The sequence below is a fragment of the Ovis aries genome, chromosome X, assembly GCF_016772045.2.
Source record: "Ovis aries strain OAR_USU_Benz2616 breed Rambouillet chromosome X, ARS-UI_Ramb_v3.0, whole genome shotgun sequence".
NCBI lineage: Eukaryota > Metazoa > Chordata > Mammalia > Artiodactyla > Bovidae > Ovis > Ovis aries.
Window position 1 is genome coordinate 80,401,815 of NC_056080.1, and position 25,725 is coordinate 80,427,539.

A 25,725-nucleotide genomic window follows, 5' to 3' on the forward strand; every position below is an offset into this window, starting at 1 on the left:
CTCGCCAGCGCCCTCGAAGGCTGGGTGGAGTCTCGGGGGCATCTGTTTCTTCCCTCCCCCAGCTCCCCGATTCCTCTCTCCGCCGCCCGGCACCACGCCCCGGGGGGCACCCCAGCCCGAGACTCCTGCCCGGCCCCTGCGGAGCGGATGCCCGGCTGCGGAGCGCCGCCGGGCCAGGGACTCCAGGGCTACGGGCGCGGGTCCGGCGGGACCCGGCGGCCGGGATGCCACTGAGCTCCGGAGGGGGGTCACCGGGGTTCCCCGGCTCGCGCTGGCCTCGGTCGCCGGGTCCCGCTGGGACGAGGGGCACGACCGGGCGGGGCGGGCGGCGGGAAGGTGATCTCACTCCCCCCGCCCCCACGTCCCCCGCCCCCACGTCCCCCGCCCTCCCCGCGCGCACGCCCGCCCCGCCCCGCCCCTGCCCCCGCCCCGCCGCGGCGGCCGCCGCAGCATCAGCATCGCAGTCTCGCTCGGGCGGCGCGTCCGAGGCCGGCGCGTGCGGAGGCTGGGCGGGCAGCCCGAGCGGTGGCCTCAGCGCAGGTAAGGCGGCCAGGCCAGCCCTTGCGCACGGGCCTCGCGGGCAGCGCCCCGAGCCTCCTGTCCCAGCCCTGCCCTGGGGGGTTGGAAGGGTGGGCGGGTGGGCGAGAGCGGGGAGCCCCACCCGGACCAGCCCGAGACCACCAGCGGAGCGGCCAGAGCCCCACCCAGGCCAGGCGGTCGGCTCCGGGCCTCCGCGGAGCTCAGCGGGGCAGGGAAGGAGCATCCCTGACAGGTGAAGACTACCTGGGCGGCGCCCCCAGTGCCGTCTCTCCGGGGGGAGTCGGGCAGGGTCGGTGCCGGCCGATGAGGGTCCGAAGTTGGCACGTCTCCCCGGGTGTGCGTGCGCGGGTGAGAAGGCGAGAGGGGTGGGACCCAGGGACCCCCACATAGGCGTCCCCATCAGCCGCTGTGGGGTGTGGCCCTGGGCGTGGCTGCCCCCTTCCCCCGTTCAGGATCCTGTTTGGTGGAACATTCAGCTGCCCGGTGTGCTTGGGGGGCAGGTTGGACTCGGCCGCCCCTGCAGTGGTGGGGGGGGGGGAGGGGAGGGAACTGGGCTGGGCGCTGCCCAGCTCTCCGCCCCAAGGTAGGAGAGGGGGGCTTTGTTCTCCTGCTTTCTAAACCTCAACCTGACCTCCCCAGGGTTCCCCTCACACCTTGTGCCAGGACCAGAGTCTCCTGCCCTGGAGCCCGCAGGTTCTTCGGGCTCTCGGGACCCAAACAGGAAACTCCGAGTGAGGTGGGCCTGGGTACCCACTAGGGTGCCGCTGGGCACATGGATGTAGACTGTAGCCCATCAGGTAGGAGGGTTGCAGGAAGCAGGGATCGTGACTCGGCCCTGCCCACTGCAGGGCTTGCACCCATGGCTGTCTTCCTTCTGGCTGTCTGGTTATGGGAGGAGACGGCAATTCCTCTTGCCCCTTCCTAGGGTCAATTTTGGGAGACTCTTGGTTGGCAGGCCCAGGGCCATCCGGTCCCCCCAAGAAGTGGGGGGACTGACACCCCCTTCCAAGGAGTTACCCTACTCCAGTTAACTCCACCCAGAAAGCAGGGGCTTCTGGGCAACTCAGTGCCATCTCTGCTGACTCACATGGCCCTGAGGGTGAATAAGCCAGTCACCCTTCCCTCCCATGAAGTGCCCCTGAGTCCCACATTTCTGGTCCCCTGTTGGGTGGCTGGGGTGAGGTGGGGGCCTCTTGCCTCTGACCAACGCCTTGCTGCAAGTGATGGGGCTCAGCCCGGCCTGGCCAATCACAGGACCTCCATGCAACACCCACAGGTGCACCCATGGGCTCCTTAGCTCTCATGGGGGGCTCTTGGCTAATCTATGGCCAGATGGCAAGTCCTTATCAGTGCTGAGGCTGCGACACCCCTCCGCCTGATGTTTGTCTTTGCTACATCCTTTCTTTTCATGTGTGTTTCTCTTTCTCTTCACGTGTGTGTGTGTGTGATCCCCAAAGTAATACATCTTATTGTTGTAGGCTCGAAATATACAAAAAAAATAGAACAAAAGAAATTAGGGATCTTTGGGGATCTGATCACAGAGAGACCCCTGCTCAGCACACCCCAGCCTCAGTCTCCCTGCTTGGCTACAAACCACTCCCAAAAGGCTCCTCCCCCAGCACCCAGCCCCCTGCCACCGGGCAGTTGGGAGCTCCTCCCAGCTCAGGAGCTCTGGGGCCCACGGGGCACACATTCATTCATGGGGCAGCATGCCCTGCCGGGTGCCTGCCTGAGCCAGCCTCAGGGCCGCCCATGGAAAAGACAGGGACATACTGGACCCGCACCTTCTTTGTCTCCAGATGGGTTTTCTGTTTTTCTTTGTGACTCCCCGCAGGGTAAGAGGAGGCAAGAACTGAGGCAGGGCCTTGTCCCAGGGCCTACTCCAGTGGGCAGACGTGCCCAGGCTGTGTGGCCCCGTCAGCCTCTTCCTGTGCTGGGATGGGTAGCTTCCATGGCATGCACTTGGGCGAGGCCAGCTGGGGAGGCGCCCCTGTGCCACACCCGCCATTCCATGGCCCAGCAATGCAGGCCCCTCTGCCCTTTCCCTTCTGAATCTTGGCGTTCTTGGCTGTCACATGGGGTGTGGACCCCTTCATCTGCAAGGTCCCTTTCAAGGCAGACGGTCCCTGGTGCCCCTCTCAATGGACAGAATGTCTCCTGGGGCACTCTCTGTCCAGGGGGCAAGCAGCCTTGCCGTACCTGGCCTGGCGAGCTGGGGCAAAGGTGCGATGGAAGCCTTTCTCCAACCCCTTCTTGGGGGTGAAACAGGAGTGGGTGGGAGCAGCTTCCCAGGGGGTGCCCTGGGTTGAGCAGGGGCCTGTTCTGGGAGAGAATAGAATAACGGGGCCCTCTTCCCTCTTCCACCAGGCCCCCCCACATGGCATCAGTGGCCATCCAGAGCGCTGCCCACCCAGGGCTCTGCCCCACCCTGGGATGTGGACCGTGAGGGAGAGAGGGGATCTGAATCCCCGCTCTAGGGTCCCAGGTGGGCTGCTGGCTCGGCCCTGTCTCTCCTCCCCTAATTAAGAAGGCTGGGTTGAGGTCCCTGGGTGGGGCCTTACCTCCCCCTAGTCTTTCTCCCTCCTGCTAGCTCTTAACCTGGCCATTCCTAGATGCCCCCCCTACCCTGCTCTCAGCGTCTTTATACCCTCGCCCCCCCACCTGTCAGCTTCCTCCTCCCTCTGCTCACTTCCTGCCCCCTCACTGTGGCGGTGGGCATGCCACTGTCCCCCTCCCTTCAGTCCCCAGATGCCCTTGTCCCTTGTTTCCCCATTTCCCCTTTTGTCTGTCTCCCCTCTCAGCGCGACCACCTCCCAGCCCAGTCCACTGAGTTGGGCCCCGGCCTCCCATGGAGCTTTGTCTGACCTGCAGGGTGGCTGGGGCGGGGGTGGGGGAGTGCCTGGTGGCCACCAACCGAAGACTGGGGGCAATCAGCAAAGGCCGGCCCACCTTCTCCCCAGACATCAACAGGATCTTTGTGACTTCCTAGAGACTGTAGTCTGCAAGCGGGAGGGGCCAGAGGGTGGTGAGTTCCTCTGCAGGGGGAGGGTCTGGATGGACTGCTGGTCTTTCCAGAAGCTTTTCTTTGTCCAGTGCCCCCACCCGATGCCTGGGGCCTACACCTCCACCCCCCCACCGTGTTCTCCCCAGGTCACAGAGCTGGGGGAGGGGGTCACAGACCCAGCCTCTCCCCTGCCATGGGGCAGCCCCTGGCAGCCTCTGGCCCTCAACCTAGTGGGGCCAACTGGGATGACCTCAGGTTGAGAGGAGCAGGAGGGCTGTGATGTCCTAGGCCTGGCCCTTCCTGCCCTTCTGGTGTGTCCCAGGAGCCAGGCTTTGCTCAGAAGTGTTCAAAGCCAGGCGGGTGGCTGGTCTGGAGGTTTGCACCGGGCAGCTTTGTGTGTGTGTGTGTGTGTGTGTGTGCGCGTGTGCGGCTTCCCCATATTCCTGTTTGCATGCGTGGGCATTAGCCATCTCATTGCACGTGTGCAATCGTGTGTGTGTGCGTGTGCTTGAGAGAGGGTGTGCACACAGATTGTCCTGTACCCGCGTGGATCCTGTGCTAGGAAGAGGCGGGGCTGTTGCTGGTGGAGGCTGTGTGTGTTTCCCTGCGGGCTGAGGAGGCTTCCTCCTGGGGGGCGGGGTGCCCTCTGGCCCCTCCCCTGGCCGCCTGCATTCATGCCTTAGGAATGCTGAAGCCCAGGGGACAACAGAGCCTCCATTGTCCATCTCCAGGCTTCCGGTGCCCCCTCTGCCCTTTAACCCTTTGGAACAGGGAGCCCCGAGGCAACCAGAGGGGCCCCGGCTGTGTCTGAGCTGTTTCCAGGAGGCCCCTTCTTGCTTGGGCCAGGTGTCCCAGGGCCAGCGTGGCTGTGCAGCTTGGGGTGGGCCTTGGGCCGGGCCCCTCCTGCCTCTCCCATTGGCTGGGCACCTTTCCTCTCCCACAGGGCCTGCCGCCTTCTCTCCTTTGGGGTCCTGGAGCGGATATATGTCGCCCCCTCTTGCCCAGTCCCCGAAGCTCCCAGCCCCCTCTGGTGCCAGGTTCATTTCTCAGGATGGGGGCTTGCGATCTTATTCTGAGCCCACTTTCCAGACCCAGAGGGAGGACTTAGAGGGGATGAGGGGGCCCCATTTTTAGGCCATGGGCATCAGTTTTCCCAACTGGTCACACACCCTGGGAACCTCCCTGCTGCCCAGGAAGGGAGTCCATGCTGCCCCTAAGCTGTATCTGGAGAGAGGGTCCCTCTAGGTAGCCAGGTCTTTGTGAGGGGGGCCCTGGAGCCTTTGGTTTACAGAAAGGGGTCAGAGCATCCCAAGGTTCTGCATGGCCAGGGAGAGAGGAGCCAGAAACCAAAAGCCGTCTGCCTTCTCTTGTGCAGAGTCCTGGCGGGGGTGGGGGGGAGGCTGGGGAGGGGGTTGAGGTGTAGGGTGGTTTCTGCTTTGTGCTGAGATGGGATGTGGCTCGCCTTCTACTTCCGCGTGGCCCGCTCCCAAGAGTTCCCTCCCGGTTGCCCACGTTTGCCTGCCATCTGCCTAGCAAATAGGCCCTTCCCCAGGGGGCAGGCCGGCTTGGAGCGCATCCCTGTCCAGGCCCCTGACCCTCTGCGAATGCAGGCAGGTGCATGCACAAGGATGCCTGAGATGCCCAGAGGCAAGCTGACCCCCCCGGAGTCAGCTTTGGGGGCCTCCACGCCATCTAGAACCCCATACATGGTGAGCATGGTGCTCCAGTTCTCTGAGCCTCAGTTTCCTCAATGTATACAATGGAGATAATGATAGTACTGCTCTCCCAGGGTCATTTTCAGGATTCAATGAGTAATGCATGTAAGGGTATTTAGAGGCGTCCCTGGCTTGCGGGACGTGCTGGCCATGAATTCAGTTAATAAAATAGGAAAGGGGGAAATGTCTGACTGCCGTTGGTGAGATTCCCCCCCTTCCTTTCTCAGTGGAGACCATCCGCTCTCCCCTCTCTCCCACAAAGAGTTAACCTTTGCCCCACCCCTTCCTTACCGTGTAAGGAGAATGGTCCATTACAGGTGAGCTGGTGTTGCCTTGGAGACCGCTGCCTTGAAGGGGCTGAGGGTGTGCTCTCCCTGAGAGTGGGGCGAGGCTGGGAGCACCAAGGACTCAGCAGCTTCCTCTAAGACTTCCGGCCACCCCCACACCCCCACCCCCCGCCTCAGTACCTGTGGGGGCTCCCACTCAGGAGCCTCTTTTCTGTAGTATCTAAATTACCCATTAGGCTGCGGCAAGCTTTCCTCCCTTCTTCCCCCATCTTTGCCAGTGGAGCGAGCTGGCTCCATCTCCATGGAAACCCGCCAGCAATAGCCTGGTGGGGAGGGTGAGGAGGAGCCTTAAAGAAACACAGTGCCTGGGGTGGAGGTGACACCCACCCCACCCCATTTGTATACCCACCGACAGCCTGGAAGATTCCCCACCAGCCCTGCTGAGCAGACAGCCCAGGTGGAGGTGCCCCCAAGCGCCCCTTCAGGCCTACCAGATCATGGCCCTGGCACTGCCACTCTGAACTATCTTATATACCCAGGCTGAGCCCCCAGCCCTGCCCCCTGCTCGGAACAGACCGGCAGGGGCACCTTCCTGTGCAGGAGCATTTCTGTCCGATGGGAAGGGGCCGGGAGGAGGCCAGCCAGGAGGTTCCCAGGGTATATGCAAGGAGAAAAGCAGCCCTCCCAGATCTCAGCCTGGCTTCACAACCTCCTAAGTGTGCCCCCCCCCACTGCCCCACCCTATCCCCATTTAGAGGATGGAGGCCAGAGGAGAGGACTGGCCTGAGGATTCAGGGTGTGGCTGGGGTAGGGCTCCTCCAGGGTCTCACTGAGGTACTCCCTGCTGGCTCTTGGAGCCTGCCACACCCTTTCTCCCTCCCCACCTGCCCTCACCTCTTGAGTTTGCTGGAGGCCTCAGGGAGGAGGGGTACTCAGCCCGCCCTGGTCTCTCCTCCCCCAGCGTGCGGGCATTCACTGTTGAGCTGGCCCATGGACACACAGGCACCCCCTCTGCCCTGGGGCGGCTCGCTGTGTGCAGCAGAAATCTTGGAGTGAGGTCCTCTGAGTGTTTGTCCCTCCTCCCTTGTGGGACTCCCCACCTGCTTCCTAAGGGTCTGCCAGCAGCATCTTGTTTCGTCTGTAACCACCCCCCATCCTATGGCCACAAGTGGCCAGGGCCCTGCTGCTTTGTATCCGTTGCAGGCTTTGTCTCTGCCTTCTGTTGGTCTCTCCACCGTCCAGTCTGACCTCCGAGCCCAAGAAGCCCCATTCCTGTGATTCGGGTCCATCTCCTCTCCCTCCCTGGCCCTTTCCTGGCACACCCCTGTCTACAAGGATGTGGAAAAGGTGTCCCTGGGCTTGCACACACTCACACACACACTCGAGCACAGGCGCACATACACACCCCTCACTCATCTTGCTCTTTCGGCCATTTCTCATCAGTTGCTTTTTGCTTTTTGTCTCGTCCTTTGTGCTCCTCACCCTTCTCCTCTCCCTTTCCCCGCTGCCCAGGTCTCTGTTTCTGGGTTTCTCCACATGGGTTACTGTGGTGGTCCAGCATCTGTCTTTGTCCCCCATTCCCTGCCCCCCCCAGCCCTCCTGCTCTGTCTCTCCTGTTCCCTCCTGCCTCTTTCTCACCCTGTCTGTCACCCTTCAGTCTTCCCCAGCCTGCCCCCCCAGCGGCCTCCCCCCCCCCCCCCCCCCCCCCCCCCCCGCCTTTGCAGACGTGGCCTTGGCTCCATCTGTACACCAGCTTGTGGAACACTCCCCCGCCTCCTTTGCCCCTGGAGGTGCTGATGGGGGGTGAGGGGCCTGCTGTGCTGACAACCTGAGCTGCTTGCTCTTAATTGCCTGAGGAATGGGGAGAGATCAGAGACCCAGCCGCAGCTGTCAGGAGCCTCCCCACCTTCTGGCTCCTGCCCGGGCTCTGAGGGCCTGGGAAGGTGGTGAGCTGGGTGGCAAAGACCAGGAGACTAAAAGAGTTTGAATGTGAGACTGCGGGGTGTCAGGATGGGGCAGTAAGTGGAGCCCACAGGGATTGGGGCTATCCTGTATCCCCTGCATATCCACCAGGGTACACATGCCAGACCTCATTCTGGGGATAAGCAGCCATCCTCTTTCCAGCAAAAGGGAGTGCTCCAGCCTCACAGGCCAGAAGGACGGCCTTGGAGATTCTTGCTTGTCTCCCTCCCCTCCCCCTCTGAAGACCAGAGCACTCAGAGCTCCCAAGGCAGTTGTTTGATTGCCTGCCCTCTGATCTGAGTCTCCTACTGCTTCCTACAGGCCTTGAAGCTGAGGCCAGGGGCGCGTGAGGCCCAGTCACCTTGCGTTGACTTGGTGGACCTCTTCCTTTCTGGGACCCAGCTTGGCTCTTGTCCTCGGGAAGTGACCAGGCCGTTGCCACTTCCTTACTCTCCTGGTCACTCTCTCAGCCATCAGCCTGTCCATGTTGACCCACCCGGGTGCTTCCTTCCCCACCTCCCCCTCCAGCTTTGGGTCTGGGAGTCTGAGAGCTCTAGGCTGGCAGCTATTCTCTACTGTCCATTTTGCCTGCTGGGTCCCAGGGCAGTCTGCTGAATTCACCACACTTCTTGGGTCACCTTCCACAAAACCAAGCTGTGGCTTCTGGCTGCCTCCTGATTGACTGAGTCTGGATGTCTTGGCATAGCATTCCAGGCCTCCACACCCACCGCTCTGGCCTTCTGGATGAGGCTGGTCCCCATTTTGATCAGGTCCTGGCTGGGAGAGAGCTTGCCTGGGATGGACTTGGTGAGCTCAGGCATGACATCCAAGCTCCATCCCCCAAGCTCTCAGTCACTTTTACTATTGTCTCTTTCTCACACCTCTTCCTGTTCAGGGGTCACAACTCTGTCTTCTTGGGAGTGTCTCTTCTTCTCGTCATTGGCAGAGAAGCACCCTCCACTGGGCCCTTGGTCACTGGGGCTTCTTGCATGCAGAAGTGGCCTGTGCATATAGCTGGCAGACTTGGGCTTGGGGTGGACACATCTATCAGTTGAGCCCTGAAGACTCAGAAAAAAAATCCAGAAGGGGGGCCTGCCAGATACTCTAGATGTAAGAAATGCTGTCCCAGAGCTTTCCCTGAGCCCTGCTCTGAGCCTGGCTTGAAGCATCTGGAAGGGGGGAGGCCACAGTTGCCTCTGTTAACCGCCTAGGAGCCTGAGGGACAGCTGAGAGGTACTTTCCTCCTTGACTCCCTCCTGCCACTTCTTGAGGGCAGGCTTCCTTTCCCCTTCTTTCTTCTTTTTTTCCCTCAACCTGTTCAATGAAATGCAGCCTTCTTGGTTCCCTTCCCTTCTTGCCCTGTTCCCACTTCCCTAGTCTCCCTGTCCCCTACAAGTTTTTTAGGCCTGAACAGCACCCAGGGATCAATTGGTTCCAAAACCCCCAGCAATGAGACTGTGACAATACATATGTGTGCATGCATGCTGTGTGTGCACACAGAGATAGCAGACAGGAGTCATCCCCCAGAGACACAGATGCACAGGAGCACACGCCCATACTTCTGTGTGCCTGCAGTCATACACACACCCACTCATGAGTGCCTCCTGGTTCCAGAGAAGAGAGACATGTCCTCCTGTGTGTACGCACACAGTCACACAGCTACTGCACACCCACATCCACACTCATGCTCACAGGCACCTTCTTATGGGCCCTGGAGTCACACATCAGGAGGATGGGCACAGAGCAGCCTGTGGCATGCCCAAGGGAGCGGATGGGGCAACAAGTTGGTGGTGCCCAGAGAGGCAGCTGGTGGAGGAGGCACGGCCAGTAGGAAGGGAATGAAAGGCGAACTGGAGGCCCAGCCTCTGCTGGTCTCCTCCAGGTTTTCTTCTCCAAAATGGGGGGGTAGGGGGAGGGAAGAGTGGAGGGGGCGGGGCCGGGGGCGGGGCCAGGAGCCCAGGCTCGCCCAGATGTTAGTCACTAACATCGTCTGTTCTCTCTCCTCCTTTACCTTGCCCTTCCCCTTCTTCCCTCTCGCAGTGCCCTCACCTGCCCTCACCCCCGGCTCCCTCCCTCAGCCACCCACCAGCCACCCTTCCCTCCGGCCGGAGCTTGAGCCAAGCCCGGCCGGCTTTGCCGCGCCGGTTCGGCGCCGCCGGGAAGATGGCCGTGGCGCTGCGGTACTTGTGGCCTCTCCTCCTCTGCAGCCCTTGCGTGCTCATCCAGATCCCTGAGGAATGTGAGTAATCGGAGGGCGCCGCGGCGCCTCGCTGGGCTTTTCTTTATTTTCTGCCTCCTCACCTTCTCTGGGTTCCAGACCCCCTGCCCTTCACTTCCTGGGGGCCTGGAGTGCGCAAGAGGTACCCGGACTTTGGATCCCCTGGAAAGGACAGGGTGGAAGACTTGGGCTGTCTCAGTACCACAGACAGGGACCAGAGACGCGGGAGGGCGGGTGCTGTTTCAGCACCACGGACAGCAGGCCTGGCTCCTGACCCGCCCCTTCGGGCCTCAGTGCCGGCCCCACCCCGCCAAGGATGGGGCAAGCATGAGAATGTCCTCAGCTAGCTAGACCAAGCCTCGCTCTGGCTTCTGACGGGTAATCCTATCTGGGGCCCTTGGTAGCCCTTTCTGTGAACTGAGACAGGAAAAGACCCCTTGAGAAGATCCAACAGCCTTCTGGATCCTTAAAATGTGATGTGTAGTTACTTAGTGGGGGGTTTCTGGGGAGGGTGGCTACAGGGCTGTGACCGAACGCGAGTGTTTGTGTATGATTTTGAGCTGGACGGACTGTGTAATTTGTCTGGATATATTTTTAGATGTGTGTGGTGTGATACATTGACTAAGTGGGGATATTCCTGAGTGTGTGATTTTGATGTCCTGTGTAGGTAAGTTTGTGAGTCACTCTAACCACTACTTACTGGTCACATTTGTGAAGCTCTGTAGGTATTTGATTGTTGACATTGGATTGTACTAGTGAGTCATATGGGCCTGTGAGTACCTGTCCGTGTGTGGACCGTATGTTACTATGATGGTATTTTCTCCTGAGTGTGAGCAGGAGATATAAACACACTACTATAAGCGGCTTTGGGGCTTGTGTGAGGGACAGTTGACATGGTAGCATTTGTGTATCTTAAATCTGCTCCTTGTTCACTCCAGTCCCTTCCCCCCTCACCTTTCCATCTTTGTCTCTGAGCCTGCACCTGTTGGAGGCCAGCATCACTGAGAGATGAGCTGTGCGCTGAGGCTGGGGGAGACTGTCCAAGCTAGGAATGGGTCAGGGGCTGAGGGAGGTGACCATGACTGGCCTCTGACACTGAGGGGTCCTGAGGGTTTGCAGGAGGTGGGGAGGGTCTGATGGGAAGAAAGGTTGGGGCTGTCTCCTTAGATATGCACATGGAGCTCTGTGCAGTCACACCCAAAACCCTACCCTAGCTGCAGAGGCACACGGACCAGCCACCTATATCCAGCCAGGCACAGAGACCCCCCCAAGAGGACCCACGGGGGCACACAGGCACACACAAGTGAGAGGTTGAGATACAAAGGAACACAGCCATCCGCACAAACACAGGAGCGGGTAGGCCACACAGAGTCGTACAGTAAACGCAGGCAGGCACTCACAGCCTTCTGAGATACTCTGGCCAGACACGTCCGTATAGAGGCACATGGGCGGATACTCACAATGTCACTGCAGCACTGCCTGGGGCGTGCCCACATGTGCTCAGACTCATACTTTGGCACATTCCCACACATGTGCTCATCCGCTTCCCTCTTCATCTCCCCCCAGTGGTTTTCAGGCCTTACCCTGCTACACCTGTGTGCAGAGGGGTGTCAGAGACCCACGGCAGGTCTAAGGGGGCCCTGGGCACCGGCTGGCACTTGTTATTGACCCTGATGCAACATGACAAGCAGCCTGGTGCCTCCAGGTTGGGAGCTCTGCTCCAGCTCTCTCCCTCCCCGGCCGCTCCAGGCCCCTTTGTCTCCTTCCCCGCTTGCCCCATCCTGTGGTCCCTCTCACTATCTCTGCCTCTTGGGCTTCCTTCACTGGCCCCTCCCCAGCGCAGAACCCTCTCTGCAGTGTCCCCAGGGAGCCCCGTCCTCTCTCCTGGGGCCCCCTACCCTGAGGTCTTCCACAGAAACAAAAGCTTTCAGAGGCAGCCTATTGCTGTCAGCCGCCCCAGCCAGTGCTCTGCTGAAGCCTGCTGGCACTGGGGGCAGAAGCCCCGGCGTCAGCTCCAGGGAACTCGGCAGCAGGCTGGGAGGAAGGAAGGGGAGAAATTGAGGCCTGGCATCAGGCCGGCAGGCCCTGGAAACTCAGATTCAGCAGGGCCTTGGGGAGGATTTGGAAGGGAGGGGGCCGCTGGGCCCAGGTAATTGAAAACACTGAGCTGTGCTAATTGGATTAGGAGGGATATGAGCTCGAGCAGGGGAGTGTTCCCTGGCTGCTGTAGGCGGGCTGTCTGCCTCTCTGGCTTCCGAGGTGTCCTGGGTGGAGGGCGGGGAGTCAGTTCTGCAGGCCCTGCCAGGAGGAGGCAAGGATCTGGCCACAGCGCAGTCTTTGTTAAAGTCACGGATTTCTTTCTCCCTGCCCATTAGAGCTGAGGCCTACTGGCCTTGGCCATTGCCCCACCCCAGGACTGGCGATCAGGCTGTGTCCTGGAGATCTTGACGTGCCATAGCTGTAGCGTGGCATGTGTCCCCTTCTTACACCCTCTCCCAGCCTCCCCCTCCCCCAGGGTTGTCTGTACTACTTTCGGCCCAAGCCATGGGGCGACTTGTCAGCCTTTCTCTCATTCTGTCCCTTGCTGCATGGATCTCTCAGATGAAGGACACCATGGTAAGTTGAGGGGAGGGTGGAAGTGTTTCCCAGGAGGCCCTGTATGCCTTGTGCATCATGCAGGCTGCAGCCTTTGCTGGTTCCTGGGTCCTGCGGCACCTGGTGGGGGGGGGCGGCTTTGTTCTGTCTTCAGCAGGTGGGTTTTCTCCCTGGCTTTCCACCTGTCTCTGGTGGTCCACCCTTCCCTCTGGTCCTCCTCTCTCCCCATGAGGGGTTTGCCCTGGTTGGTGCCCCTGTCTCTCTTTTCTTTCTTGCACATGCTTTGTCTTTCTGTTTGGCTTCTTCTCTCTCTTCTGATTGCTTTCTCTGTGATTTTTGGTGCCATATTCTCTCTGTTCTGGTCCCTTCCACCTTTGCCCAGCTGCTTTGGGCTCAACTTGCTCCTCCCCACCCCACAACCCCATGGCCATGCGGCCTGTCAGGCTCCAGACCTGGCTTCTGTCCCCACGGGACAAGGGTGAGGGCCAAAGTGCTCACCATGTCTGTCCCCCCTCCTGCCCCAGTGATGGAACCCCCCATCATCACGGAGCAATCTCCCCGGCGTGTGGTCGTCTTCCCCACAGATGACGTCAGCCTCAAGTGTGAGGCCAGCGGCAAACCCGAAGTGCAGTGAGTGACCGTCACCCTCTAAGCCCTGGAGCTGACCACTGACTTGATCCCCCAGCCCTCGTGGTCCCCAGGGCCTTCCCCCTCCTGGGCATCCCTCACCAGCCAGGGTCATCGCCCTGGCCCAGCCCCTGGCCTGGCTGCCTGGCTTCAGGCCTCCTCTGAGCCTTTTTCTGCCCCGCAGGTTTCGCTGGACTCGGGATGGCATCCTCTTCAAACCCAAAGAGGAACTGGGCATGATCGTGAACCAGGCGCCCCATTCTGGCTCCTTCAGCATCACAGGCAACAGCAGCAACTTCGCCCAGAGCTTCCAGGGCATCTATCGCTGCTTTGCCAGCAACAAGCTGGGCACCGCCATGTCTCACGAGATCCAGCTCATGGCCGAGGGTGCGAGGCTCTGCGGGGACCAGGGAGGGTCTGGGGCATGTGAGCGGGTCCCCAAAACCGATCTGCTGAGCGCGTGTGAGGCTCCAACCTGAGAGCTGAGCTCTCTCAGCTGGTTGTTAAGAGTACCAAGGGACCGGGCACCCTACTGGCCTGCAGCCACCTCTTCCCTCCTCACCCTGTTCTTTTGCCATTTTTTCTGGTCAGCTCCATCCCCCCTTCCCTCTCTTCCGTGCTTTTTCCCTTCTTGGCCTTGGGGCTTGCTGCCTGAGGGGTGCCCTGGGAGGGCTTGTTGACTGAATGAGGGCAGGACTGAGCCTGTCTGAGCCTGGGCTTCAGTTTCTACCCCATCCATCCCTCAGTTGCTGTCTACTCTCCACTGCCCTCCAGTCATCTCCTCCCATGTCCCCTCCATCACTGTGTCTCCTCTCCCCTCCGTTGTGCACCTCTCACCTGACCTCTCTGGCTTCCCTTCTTACTGCTGTCTGCCTCTGTCTTTATGTGTGTCGCCCTCTCCCTGGGGTTTTTCCCCCGCAGCATTGCATCCTCCTCCATGAGCTTTCTGCCTCCTGAGCTTGCACTCGTCTCCTCTCCTCTGCCCCTCCAGTTACCTTGGGAACCGTTGCCATGGTTTCTGTGTCAGGATGATGGAAGGGGCTATGACTCCAGCATCCTACCACGGCTCCCCTCCCCCCATCACTGCACCTCAGCCTTCTCCCACCCGCCCTCATCCCTTCCTCCTGGTGGGAGCTAAGAGTTGTAGTGAGTTAACCCTTCATGGCCATCTAGCCTCCAGCCCATCCTCTCATCTTCATGCTGTACTGGTCTCAGCCTTGAGCCCAGAGAGGATCCAGAGTCTCTGCCTCCCTCATGTCCTAGCTCGCCAACCTGTGCCCTCGGGTAGCCCTCCTCTTCTCCCCCTGCCCTGCCTTCACCAGAAAGAGACTGGAGAATCCACAGGGCCAGCCTCTCTGTCCCTTCCAGGTACCCCCAAGTGGCCAAAGGAGACAGTGAAACCTGTTGAGGTCGAGGAAGGGGAGTCGGTGATTCTCCCTTGCCACCCGCCCCCCAGTGCAGAGCCGCTCCGGATCTACTGGATGAACAGCAGTGGGTGCCCATGAGGGGCTGCCTCCAGGGGCAAGGGACGGGTCAGTGGGTGTATATTCCCGGGGGAAGGCTCCTGACCTCTGACCTCTGCCTCCTTCCTTCCTGCCCTTCCTGGCCCACAGAGATCTTGCACATCAAACAGGATGAGCGGGTGACTATGGGCCAGAATGGCAACCTCTACTTTGCCAACGTGCTCACCTCGGACAACCACTCAGACTACATCTGTCATGCCCACTTCCCTGGCACCCGAACCATCATTCAGAAGGAACCCATTGATCTCCGGGTCAAAGCCAGTGAGTCCCAAAGGCTCTGATACACTGCCCTACTCTTCTCCTACCCTCATGGCACATCCCATCAGTCTTCTTCAAAGACAGCGTGGCCCACACACCTTCCCTGGGTGGTGAGGGCAGAGATGGGGCCCTCTCTTTAAGAAAACGAGGATGGAGAAGGAAGTGGCAACCCACTCCAGTATTCTTGCCTGGAAAAGTCCATGGACAGAGGAGCCTGGTGGGCTGCAGTCTATGGGGTTACATGACTGAGCATGTGTGCATGAGGGTGGAGGAGGATGGGTTGGTAGCAATAAACTGGTAGAACTAAAAAAAAAAAAAAAGAGAGAAGATGAAACTGAGGCTCGGAGGGCTCTCTGGGGTGTCCAGAGTCACCCAGCCTGGGAACTTAGTGGGTCGGGGTCGGGGGAAGAGTGCGCCATGTTGCCCGCCCTGTCTCCTCACAGCCAACAGCATGATGGACAGAAAACCACACCTGCTCTTCCCCACCAATTCCAGCAGCCACCTGGTGGCCCTGCAGGGGCAGCCCTTGGTGTTGGAGTGCATTGCAGAGGGCTTGTGAGTCTGGGTCCCCCGGGAGGAGGGGCAGGGGTGGAGCCTCTGCTTTGGGGCGGGGCATGGGTGGAGCCTCTGCCATGGGGCGGGGCTGAGCGGCCCGGTCCTCTCTCCCCTCTGCTGTCTCCCTTGGCCTCTGTGCTCGGTGGCCCCGGGCAGCCCCACGCCCACCATCAAGTGGCTGCGCCCAAGCGGCCCTATGCCAGCCGACCGGGTCACCTACCAGAACCACAACAAGACGCTGCAGTTGCTGAACGTGGGCGAGGAGGATGACGGCGAGTACCGCTGCCTGGCTGAGAACTCGCTGGGCAGTGACCGCCACGCCTACTATGTCACCGTGGAGGGTATGGCGCCACTGCTGGCATTCAGACAGCCAGGATGCCATGCCCATGGTCACAGGGGGTGAGGGTGGGCAGAGTCAGGGCCGGCCCGAGAGCTGGCCACCTGCTGTGAGCTTAGATCGGTTCTCCCCTTCCTGGCAGCTGCACCATACTGGCTACACAAGCCCCAGAGCCATCTGTACGGGCCAGGGGAGACTGCCCGCCTGGACTGTCAAGTGCAGGGCAGGCCCCAACCAGAGGTCACCTGGAGAATCAATGGGATCCCTGTGGAGGGTAAGCAGGGCTTTGGGCAGGGATGGGGAGGGAGGCTGGGGGGCCCTGGGGATAGTAACTCACTGCCCCACCCTGGGCCCATGGCCCACCTGCCATCTGCTCAGAGCTGGGCAAGGACCAGAAGTACCGGATCCACCATGGAGCCCTGGTCCTGAGCAACCTGCAGCCCAGTGACACTATGGTGACCCAGTGTGAGGCCCGCAACCGCCACGGGCTGCTGCTGGCCAATGCCTACATCTATGTTGTGGGTGAGTGTCAGCCACCTTGCCTTATAGCCCCCTGGTCTGTCCCTGCAGCCCTGCCCCGGGCAAGGCCACCAGGCCGACTCAGCCACCAGCTGGTCTGTGTGCTGTGGCTGCCCTGCTCCTGTCTGGAGCCTTCCCCACGTCTCCCGCCCATCCTGCCAACAACGGGGCAGGGTCTTGCTGGTATTTCCAGACAAAAAAGCAGCCTCCGAGCGTGGTCCCCGAGCAGAGGCTCACCCTGGCCAAGATGCTTCTGTCCCCAAGCTTTGGGGAAGGTGGGCTTGGGGAGACCCACAGAGCTTTCAGGAAAAGGCAGGCTGTCAGTGGGTTGGGGGGAGCCTCACATAATTGATAGGACATGGGAGACTGAGACAAGAGGCCGAGAGAGGCTCAGCCTGGCAGGGGCCACAGGGAAGCAAGGTGCGCAGGGCGCACGGGGGCCTGGTGGAGTCACTGTCAGCTTCCAGAGGCTGCCAGCTCTCCTGGGAGAAGCTGCCCTCGTGATCCCTGTGTCTGCCCGCTGACTGCATGTGGGCGCTCGCCCGAACTCAGGGCCCTGAGTTCGGCCCTGTCTCCCATGACTGCTCCTCGCTCAGAGCTGCCAGCCAAGATCCTGACCCCAGACAATGAGACATACATGGCAGTCCAGGGCAGCACCGCCTACCTTCTGTGCAAGGCCTTCGGAGCCCCTGTGCCCAGCGTCCAGTGGTGCGTGCCCTGACCCTGGTGGCAGGGGGTGGGGGGGCACCTGGAAGCCATCTTCCAGCCCAGGCAACCAAGGAGGGCCAGGGGTCCCAGCCCACTGGGGTCTGAGCAAGGCCCGCCTTGCTTGTGCCAGGCTGGACAGGGAAGGAAAGACAGTGCTGCAGGACGAGCGCTTCTTCCCCTACACCAACGGGACCCTGGGCATCCGAGACCTCCAGGCCAATGACACTGGGCACTACTTCTGCCAGGCTGCCAACGACCAAAGCAACGTGACCATTGTGGCTAACCTGCAGGTCAAAGGTCCGATGCCCCTCCCTGCTGCTGCTGATTGTGGCCAGCAGCCCCTCCCTGAGGGAGGGTCAGGGTCTCTGGGGGACCCTGGAGTGACCTTCCCCTTCTTGTCCTCATCCCCAGATGCCACTCGGATCATGCAGGGGCCCCGCAGCACAATAGAGAAGAGAGGCTCCCGAGTGATGTTCACGTGCCAGGCCTCCTTTGACCCCTCCCTGCAGCACAGCACCACCTGGCGCAGGGATGCTCTCGACCTGCAGGAGCTGGGGGACAGTGACAAGTGCGGGCCCAGCCCCAACCTGGGCTTGGTGGAGGGAGGGGGCAGGGGGGGGAAGCAGGATGCCCAGACCTCCTGGCCTCATACGTGGGGGTGGGGACATGACCCGCTGTTGAGCAGAAGAACCTGGCAGGAAAGGGAGGAGGGAGGAGTGGCATGCGGGGGGCAGGCAGGGAGTTGTGGGTCCCCTGGGGGGGCTAGAAAGACAAGTGTGCCCCCACCCCCACCCCCCACCAGGTACTTCATAGAAGATGAGCGCCTGGTCATCCACAGCCTGGACTACAGCGACCAGGGCAACTACAGCTGTGTGGCCAGCACCAAGCTGGACATGGTAGAGAGCCAGGCAGAGCTGCTGGTGGTGGGTGAGTCCCCAGAGGGTATCCACCTCGTGGCGCAGAGGCAAGGGAGATGGAAGAGCCCAGGCAGCTGTCGCAGGGGGAGCGGGCCAGCTGCGTCGTGAGCGGGCCCGAGATCCAGCTCCTGTGTCCCCCAGGGAGCCCTGGACCTGTGCCCCAGCTGGAGCTGTCTGATCGCCACCTGCTGAAGCAGAGCCAGGTGCGCCTGTCTTGGAGCCCGGCTGATGACCACAACGCCCCCATTGAAAGTAAGAAGACAGCAGCATGGCACTCCATTTGCCCTCCCTTCTGGTTCCTTGTCCCTTCCTCCAGGAGAGCCAGACTTTGCATGCCCCCCTGCCCCCCTCGCCACCCACCGATGACTCCACTGCTCATTCACTTCTTGGCAGAGTATGACATTGAATTTGAGGACAAGGAGATGGCACCCGAGAAGTGGTACAGCCTGGGCAAGGTGCCCGGGAACCAGACCTCCACCACCCTCAAGCTGTCGCCTTATGTCCACTATACCTTTCGAGTCACTGCCATCAACAAATACGGCCCTGGGGAGCCCAGCCCGGACTCTGAGACTGTGGTCACGCCGGAGGCAGGTGAGCGCCAGGGAAAGTCAGGAAAAGGGATGGTGCCCAAGCTCTCTTGCTGCCAGGGGTTTCCCTGGGGCGGCGACTGCCTCCTGACATCCAGGGTCATAATAGGTCATTTCTTTCTTGGTCTTCGGCCTTTGTGGCCTTGGTGGGTGCCCACAGCGTTGATGTGTCCACATTACTTTGCAGCCCCGGAGAAGAATCCTGTGGACGTGAAGGGGGAAGGAAACGAGACCAACAACATGATCATCACTTGGAAGGTGAGGGCCCTGGGCCGAGTGCACCCCTGGACCTCAGATCAGGACTCGGGTTTGCGACTCCCAAAAAAAACTGGCTGTCCTAAGGACCAGGGACCTTGACTACCCAACTTCTTTTCCGTTCTCCCCCTCCAGCCGCTGCGGTGGATGGACTGGAATGCCCCCCAGGTTCAGTATCGAGTGCAGTGGCGCCCCCAGAAGATGCAGGGGGCCTGGCAGGAACAGATCGTCAGTGACCCCTTCCTGGTGGTGTCCAATACATCTACCTTTGTGCCGTATGAGATCAAAGTCCAGACCGTCAACAGCCAGGGCAAGGGCCCCGAGCCCCAGATCACCATCGGCTACTCTGGAGAGGACTGTGAGTATCGGGCTGGCCCCGCCCATACCCGGGGGGTGGGGTGGAGCCCGCATGTGCCTCCCTGGCCCACTCTCTGCCCCCCACTCAGGGATCCAGCCCGGTGCCAGCTCCTGCCTCTTAATATAGTACATTCCCTAAGAGTAAGGCTATTTGCTTACGTAACCAAAGAGCTGTCTTGCAAATCCAGAAAGACACTGACCATCCATAAGTTGGCATCTATAACTTAACTGTCTGTTTGATGGCAGCCAATACCCGCAGTGTGGGGCCCAGGACTGTCTTTCCCACAGTCCGTGGTCCAAGTCAGGATCTCCCGCATGGCGTCCACTTATCCTGCTTCTTCCCTTGCCTCGAATCTAGAACATAACCAAATGTTCAGTTTTATATGCAGTCAAGATCTTTTCTAGTTCTTCCTTCACATAGTTACTATTTTCTCTCTCTTCGTGGAGAGACCCTGAGACCATGCGAATGCCCTTGCTCATTAAACTGCCCACCTGTTACATCACATCCAAATCCATCTTCCTGCTCTGGGTGGGCAGAGTCCTGGGCTGGCCTCATCCATGTCACCGGCCCTTTGCAGACCCCCAGGCAATCCCTCTGCTGGAACCCGTCAAGGCCCTCAATTCAAGCACTGTGCTGGTCAGGTGGCAGTCTGTGGACCCAGCCCAGGTCAAAGGCCACCTCCGGGGATACAATGTAAGAGTCCATCACGTGGGGGCTGGGGAGATCCCTGGGGTGACGGGTGGGGCAACCAGGAGTGACAGGACTGGGGCTGGGTTTCTGCCAGCTGCTCCCTTGGGAGGGCTGTGGGGAACACGCGCCCCTCCCCACTCCACCCCACCCCAACCCAGGTCACTGCCAGACGCTTTCTGTCCTTCTGGGGTCTCCCGTCCACCTGCAGGTGACATACTGGTGGGAAGGCAGTCAGAGGAAGCACAGCAAGAGGCACGTCCACAAAGGCCATGTGGTGGTGCCCGCCAATACCACCAGCGCCATCCTGGGAGGCCTGCAGCCCTACAGCTCCTACCGGGTGGAGGTTCAGGCCTTTAATGGGAGGGGACTGGGGCCCGCCAGTGGGATGACCTTCAACACCCCTGAGGGAGGTGAGCTCTGTGCCCTGCACCCCTGCCTCCACACCCCCCGGCCCTTCCCACCTGGGGTGACTGGGGCGAGGACTTGCCACTGGTCTCTGTGCCCCGCAGTGCCTGGACACCCTGAGGCGTTGCACCTGGAGTGCCAGTCGGATACCAGCCTGCTGCTGCACTGGCAGCCTCCACTCAGCCATAACGGCGTGCTCACAGGCTACGTGCTCTCCTACCAACCTCGTACGTGTGTCGTGGACCCAGCCGGGGGGTGGAGGGAAGAGCCTGGGAGTGGGCCGCACCGGGGACCGAAGCCCACCGCTCACCTGTCCTCACAGTGAATGATGGGAGCAAGGAGCAGTTGTCCTTTGACCTCCCGGACCCTGAGCTGCGGACACACAACCTGACCAACCTCAGCCCCCGCCTGCGGTACCGATTCCAGCTGCAGGCCACCACGAGGGAGGGCCCGGGGGAGGCGATCATACGAGAAGGAGGCACCATGGCCTTGTCCGGTGAGCTGGCGTGGGCTCTGAGCAGGCGGCGAGGGCAGGCTAGAGGAGGGCCTCCAGGTCCCATGACCCTTCTTCTCTCCATCACCAGGGACGCCGGACTTTGGCAACATCTCCGCCATGGCTGGCGAGAATTACAGTGTGGTCTCCTGGGTCCCCAAAGAGGGCCAGTGCAACTTCGGGTTCCAGATCTGGTTCAAAGCCCTGGGGGGTGAGCCTCAAAAGGGGGTTTAGGGCCCAGAGGGGCTGGGGCTGGCATGGACCCAGGGTGCTGCCAGGCCCTCCCTGCTCAGTCGGGTTGCCCTCGCCCCCTACAGACGAGAAGCTGGTGACTCGTCTCCCGCCGCAGTACGTCAGCTACAATCAGAGCTCCTACACACAGTGGGACCTGCAGCCTGACACCGACTATGAGATCCAGCTGCTCAAGGAGCAGGTGCTCCTGCACCAGATGGCAGTGAAGACCAATGGCACCGGTGCGGGGGCCATGGGCAGGCCTAGTCAGCTTCCCTCCATCCCTGGGCTGCCCATGGCCCTGCCAGAACCTCTGTGCCCCTAGGCCTGTAATGGAGAAAAGTCCAGGTCCCTGAAAAGAGCCCTTTTTTTTCATATCCTCCACTGGTCCTGTTGCCAGGGAAGCCATTTCTACCGAAGGTTTTCCTCCCTGTTCCCCCAGAGGGACCCTGACTTTCCCCTCCCCCATCAGCTCACCTCTCTCCCGGGCTGTCTGAAGTCCTCGGACGTCCTCAGCTGCTCCTGTGCAGTCCCTGGCGTGGGGGGGTCCCTGACAGGGGGGTCCCTGGTGTGAGGGATCTCTGGAATGGGGGTCCGTGACATGGGGTGTCCCTGGCATGCGGGGTTGGCAGGGTTGGGGGTTGGCAGCAGATGGAGCCAGAGGCTCGGAGGGAGGTCCTTGCCCAAGGCTGGAGACTGACAGGGCGAGCTCAGGTCCTGTGACTGCAGTGCCCCTGGGGGCCCCCCGCATTCAACCCTGGACTTGGCCTCAGTCTCCTGCCCCTTCTCCCCTCCCCAGGCCGAGTGAGGCTGCCTCCCGCTGGCTTTGCCACCGAGGGCTGGTTCATTGGCTTCATCAGTGCCATCGTTGTCCTGCTTCTCATCTTACTCATCCTGTGCTTCATTAAGCGCAGCAAGGGTGGCAAGTACTCGGGTACATCCTGGCCATGGCCCCACCCCCTTGGTCCCTGAGCCCGGGCAGGACAACATGGGCACACTGCGGGTGGCGGGCAGGTAGCCCAAGGGGAGCTGTCGGTGTTGAGCATGTGAAGGACCAGGCCCATGTGCCTGGGGCCAGGCTGGGTGATGGGGCGGGGTGAGCAGCTGGGCCTGCTCTGTGTCTGCAGTGAAGGACAAGGAGGACACCCAGGTGGACTCAGAGGCCCGGCCCATGAAGGACGAAACCTTCGGCGAGTACAGGTGAGCTGGGGGTGGAGCCCATGTCCCCGGGCCGCCTAGCTGTGCACTTTGCGTGCGTGATTTCATCTCTCTGTCTCTCCTTTGTGCTGCGGGGGTGATGGCAGGTCCCTGGAGAGGTAAGGCTGGGCTGTCATGAGTTGGGGGCAGGGACCCTCTTGTGGGTGCTTTGTGCCAGGCCTGTGCACTCCCCATGCCTCCTGATCCTATAGTTCCCTGGTTCAGGGACCAGCCAACAATGCTGATACTCAGCTCCCAAACTTCCCTGTCCCTGTCTCCGGGGATGGGCTGGACTGGCACCCCTCCTCAGCCCGTCCAGAGATGGGAGCCCCCACACCCCCACGGTGCAGGCATGTAAGCTGCATGTGTCCAGAGTGAGGGCCTTGTCCCCAGTGTGCTCAGAACACACAGAAGTGGGGCAAACCTGGGCCTCCCATCTCAGGCCAGCGGCTGCCTGCTCCTGCTGGCTACCGTTGGGCCACCTCCCATGGTCCCCGCCCTCCCCTTGCAGTGACAACGAGGAGAAGGCCTTTGGTAGCAGCCAGCCATCACTCAATGGAGACATCAAACCCCTGGGCAGCGATGACAGCCTGGCGGACTACGGAGGCAGCGTGGACGTCCAGTTCAATGAGGATGGCTCCTTCATTGGCCAGTACAGTGGCAAGAAGGAGAAGGAGGCGGCAGGGGGCAATGACAGCTCCGGGGCCACATCCCCCGTCAACCCCATCGGGACCCTGGAGTAGCAGGGTCTGGCCAGGCCAGGCAGAGCACCGCCCAGGGCCAAACCACGGGGCTATCAGAGATCACCATGATGGCCCAGCCTGAGGCCTGTGCTGGGTCTCTGACCCTGAGACTGAGGCCCGTCCTTCTCTCCAGTGAGTTTGGGGGCCAAGAAGGGGATCTTGCTGCCTCAATGCCCCCTTCTGACTCCCCAGTCCCCACTTGATTGCCAAAACCCAGCTGCTCTGCTTCTTGGGCACACATTGCTTTTTCACTCCAACCCGGGGGCCACTCACACGCCAGGAGCCTTCAGGTGCTGCCTCGCCGGCCTTTGGGCAGGTCGAAGCTGTAGTCGGGGCAAGGAGGCAGGCACGGCTGTGGAGGGGGTCTCCCAAGGACCAGGGTTGGCACCTTCAGCCCCTGCCACTCGTTGGCCAGTCGGACTGGGACAGGGGACCGAAGTCGGTGTCCCTGCTGTCTCCCCCATCTTCTCGGCCATCTCTGCTCCAGCTGGGATGGGAACTGAACAAGCTGGCCATGGGTATGGAGGGGGCCATCTGAACAGACCAGAGTCCTCCCCCACTGCCTGTGTCAACTTGGCTCACCCAACCCTGCAGCTGGCTTTCAGGAGTTCCAGACACATGCTGCCTTCGGTGTCCACCATACAACATCCAAGTGGGCTCTGCTGTCCCTGCCCAGGCCCACCTCCTTCCCCGGCCCCAGGACCCCTTAGCAACCCACCCCCCGAACCCCAGTCTGAACTTGTTCAGCCCCTTGCTCAGCGATCCCCCCAGCTACCCCCCCTTGGAAATGTAAATACACCGCGACTTTGCAAGTTTGTGCCCTCGCCCTTTCCCCATATGCCACTAGTGTGTAGGCAGATGTCTGAGTCTGTAGGTGGTTTCTAGGTTTTCTAGCAATTAGCTTTGATGATCCCATCCCAGGAAAAAAGAAAAATAGATAAAAAAAGGAAAGATCAGTTCTCCCAGCAGCCACCATCACCCTGAATGCCTTTGCTTGGTCTGTTGATGAGCCCTTTACAAAAAACAAAAGTATATATATATATGTACATAAATATCAGAATTATAAAAGGCAAATAAAAACCTGGAAACAAAGAGGCGCTCTTGTCATTTTACCCAGCACTGAGTCCCACACTGCGGTTCCACCTGGCCTGTTCCCCTTACCCTGCTGGCCTTCCAGGGGCAATCTGGGCTCTCAACCACAGTTGGGCACCTTGTTCCTGCAGCTTTAGGCTCCAGGGGTAGAGCGCCCTGGGCTGCCTGGCCCTCTCAGGCAGTAAACCACCCCCCCCACCTCAAATGAGTGACAGAAACCTCAACTAGACCCGCTGGGACAGACGGCCAGCCAGTCCTGCGGATCTGCGTTGGTTTGCCCAACTCCCATATTCAGTGGAGGTCTTGGTGTCTGTCCTCTTTAGCTGAGTCACTACAAAACACCAGTAGAAGGCATCTTTGCCCCGGTTCTCGCCATCAAATCTTCCCCCTCCACCCCAGCCCCAGCCAAGAACCCTCAGTGAGGTGAGCTGAAATCGGAGGTCACCCTCTCCACCTAGGTACCAGGTCCCACCCCACTGTGACTCATCAAGGATTGTTCTCCTGCTGTATCTTCCTTGTCTTTTCTGTATCTCTCATTTTGGCTCCTGATGATTAGTTCCGGGGGCAAACATGCAGTAACCACCTTTCATCCCTAAAAACACCAGCTAGCAACACCACACACCTCTGCGGCTCTTGCCCTGCTATTCTGTTCCTATTGATGGATCACCCCTCAAGACTTGTCTACCCTAATCATCCCCTCTTAAATCTCCACCTAAAACAGCATCTGCTTCTTGGCCCCAGAACATGTCTTCTTGTTCTTACATAACAATAGAATGTCTTCACTCAGCTGAAGATGCATTTCCCAGACTCCTTTGCACCTAGGTGGGGCCACTGGGACGGAAGCACAGGGCTGTGCCCTGAAAGAAGCAAAGTGTGTCTTCCCCTGCCTGGCTCCATCTCCTGGCCAGCCTGGGAGAGTGGAAGTTGGCTGTTGATGATGACAGAGCAGCAACATAGAAAGCCCAGGGTCCTGATGAGATGCAGCTGCCATGTCAACCCTGGGCTGCCTTTCTAGAAGGTTAAAAAAAAAAATTACAGACTTTGTTTTCTAGAACAAGTTTAGGTTTACAGAAACATTGAGTGGCAAGTAGAGAATTTCAGTGTAGTTTTCAGTTCCTCACCAGTTTCCCTCTTTATTCCCCTCTTCCATCTCTTACAACTGATGATCCAATAGTGATTTGTTACCATTAACTGAAGTCCACAGCTGCCATTAGCATTCACTTTTGGTGGTATGTGTTCTGTGGATTTGGACAAATGTACGGTATCATACAGAGTAATTTCACTGCCCTAACATCCCCCCAAAATGTTGTCACTGGGACTTAGCATGCATGACATAAAATGTTCACTTGAAGTTGACACTTTTGAATCCACCACTCACAACACTGGCAACACAGAAAGCCCTATATGCCCCTACCCACTACTTGTTCCAGACACAGCCCCACTTATGGCATCTTCCGTCCCATGCCCTGCTGGGGAATGGTGCGGACGTACCACAGTTTACACATCTATGTGCCTATTGGTGGACAAAGGGTTGTTTCCAAGCTCTGGCTGTTCCAGGTAAAGTGGATCTATGCAGTCCTTTCTTGGAGGTGCATGCCCCAGGACGAGTATGACTAGGCCAGGTATTAAGCTCTTGTCTCTTGAGTGCCAACCAACTTTGCTCTCCTCTGCGTCTTGACGCTAGAGCGGAGACTGCAAATCCCATTCCTTCTTGGCTAGCTGGCCCCATCCTAAGCTCTGCTCTCAGAGGCTGTTAGAGGGAGACTGTGAGGCCCGAGGAGGAAGAAAGGGTGTGCTTTCATGGAAGCATCACCCTCACAAGTCCTTCTTCACCCCTCCTCTGGCCTTGAAGACAAGAGGGACTGTGCTTTGTTGCATCCCCAAACCGAGGCACCAATGCCAGGTGACA

General features: G+C 60.0%; 1 protein-coding gene across 3 annotated transcripts; it reads left to right on the forward strand.

The window, feature by feature from the left end:
- Window positions 1-426: 426 nt before the first annotated feature.
- Window positions 427-23,816, forward strand: L1CAM (L1 cell adhesion molecule). 3 transcript variants are annotated; one of them, XM_060408115.1, is made up of 29 exons: window positions 427-540; window positions 1,180-1,276; window positions 9,549-9,747; window positions 12,328-12,342; window positions 12,846-12,951; window positions 13,133-13,335; window positions 14,317-14,439; window positions 14,562-14,732; window positions 15,173-15,284; window positions 15,441-15,625; window positions 15,764-15,895; window positions 16,000-16,143; window positions 16,737-16,848; window positions 16,979-17,145; window positions 17,260-17,416; window positions 17,651-17,775; window positions 17,907-18,017; window positions 18,159-18,356; window positions 18,540-18,610; window positions 18,743-18,965; window positions 19,543-19,658; window positions 19,864-20,065; window positions 20,165-20,287; window positions 20,383-20,556; window positions 20,645-20,764; window positions 20,871-21,026; window positions 21,584-21,718; window positions 21,912-21,984; window positions 22,493-23,816. In XM_060408115.1, the coding sequence occupies exons 3-29, from the start codon at window positions 9,672-9,674 to the stop codon at window positions 22,722-22,724; spliced, it is 3,762 nt and encodes a 1,253-aa protein (XP_060264098.1). In that variant the 5' UTR covers window positions 427-540; window positions 1,180-1,276; window positions 9,549-9,671; the 3' UTR covers window positions 22,725-23,816. The 3 variants fall into 3 exon arrangements, with proteins under 3 accessions (XP_060264098.1, XP_060264097.1, XP_027818773.3); XM_060408114.1 differs by lacking the exon at window positions 1,180-1,276; XM_027962972.3 differs by lacking the exons at window positions 427-540; window positions 1,180-1,276; window positions 12,328-12,342 and having other exon boundaries at window positions 9,585-9,747.
- The last annotated feature ends 1,909 nt before the right edge of the window (window positions 23,817-25,725 follow it).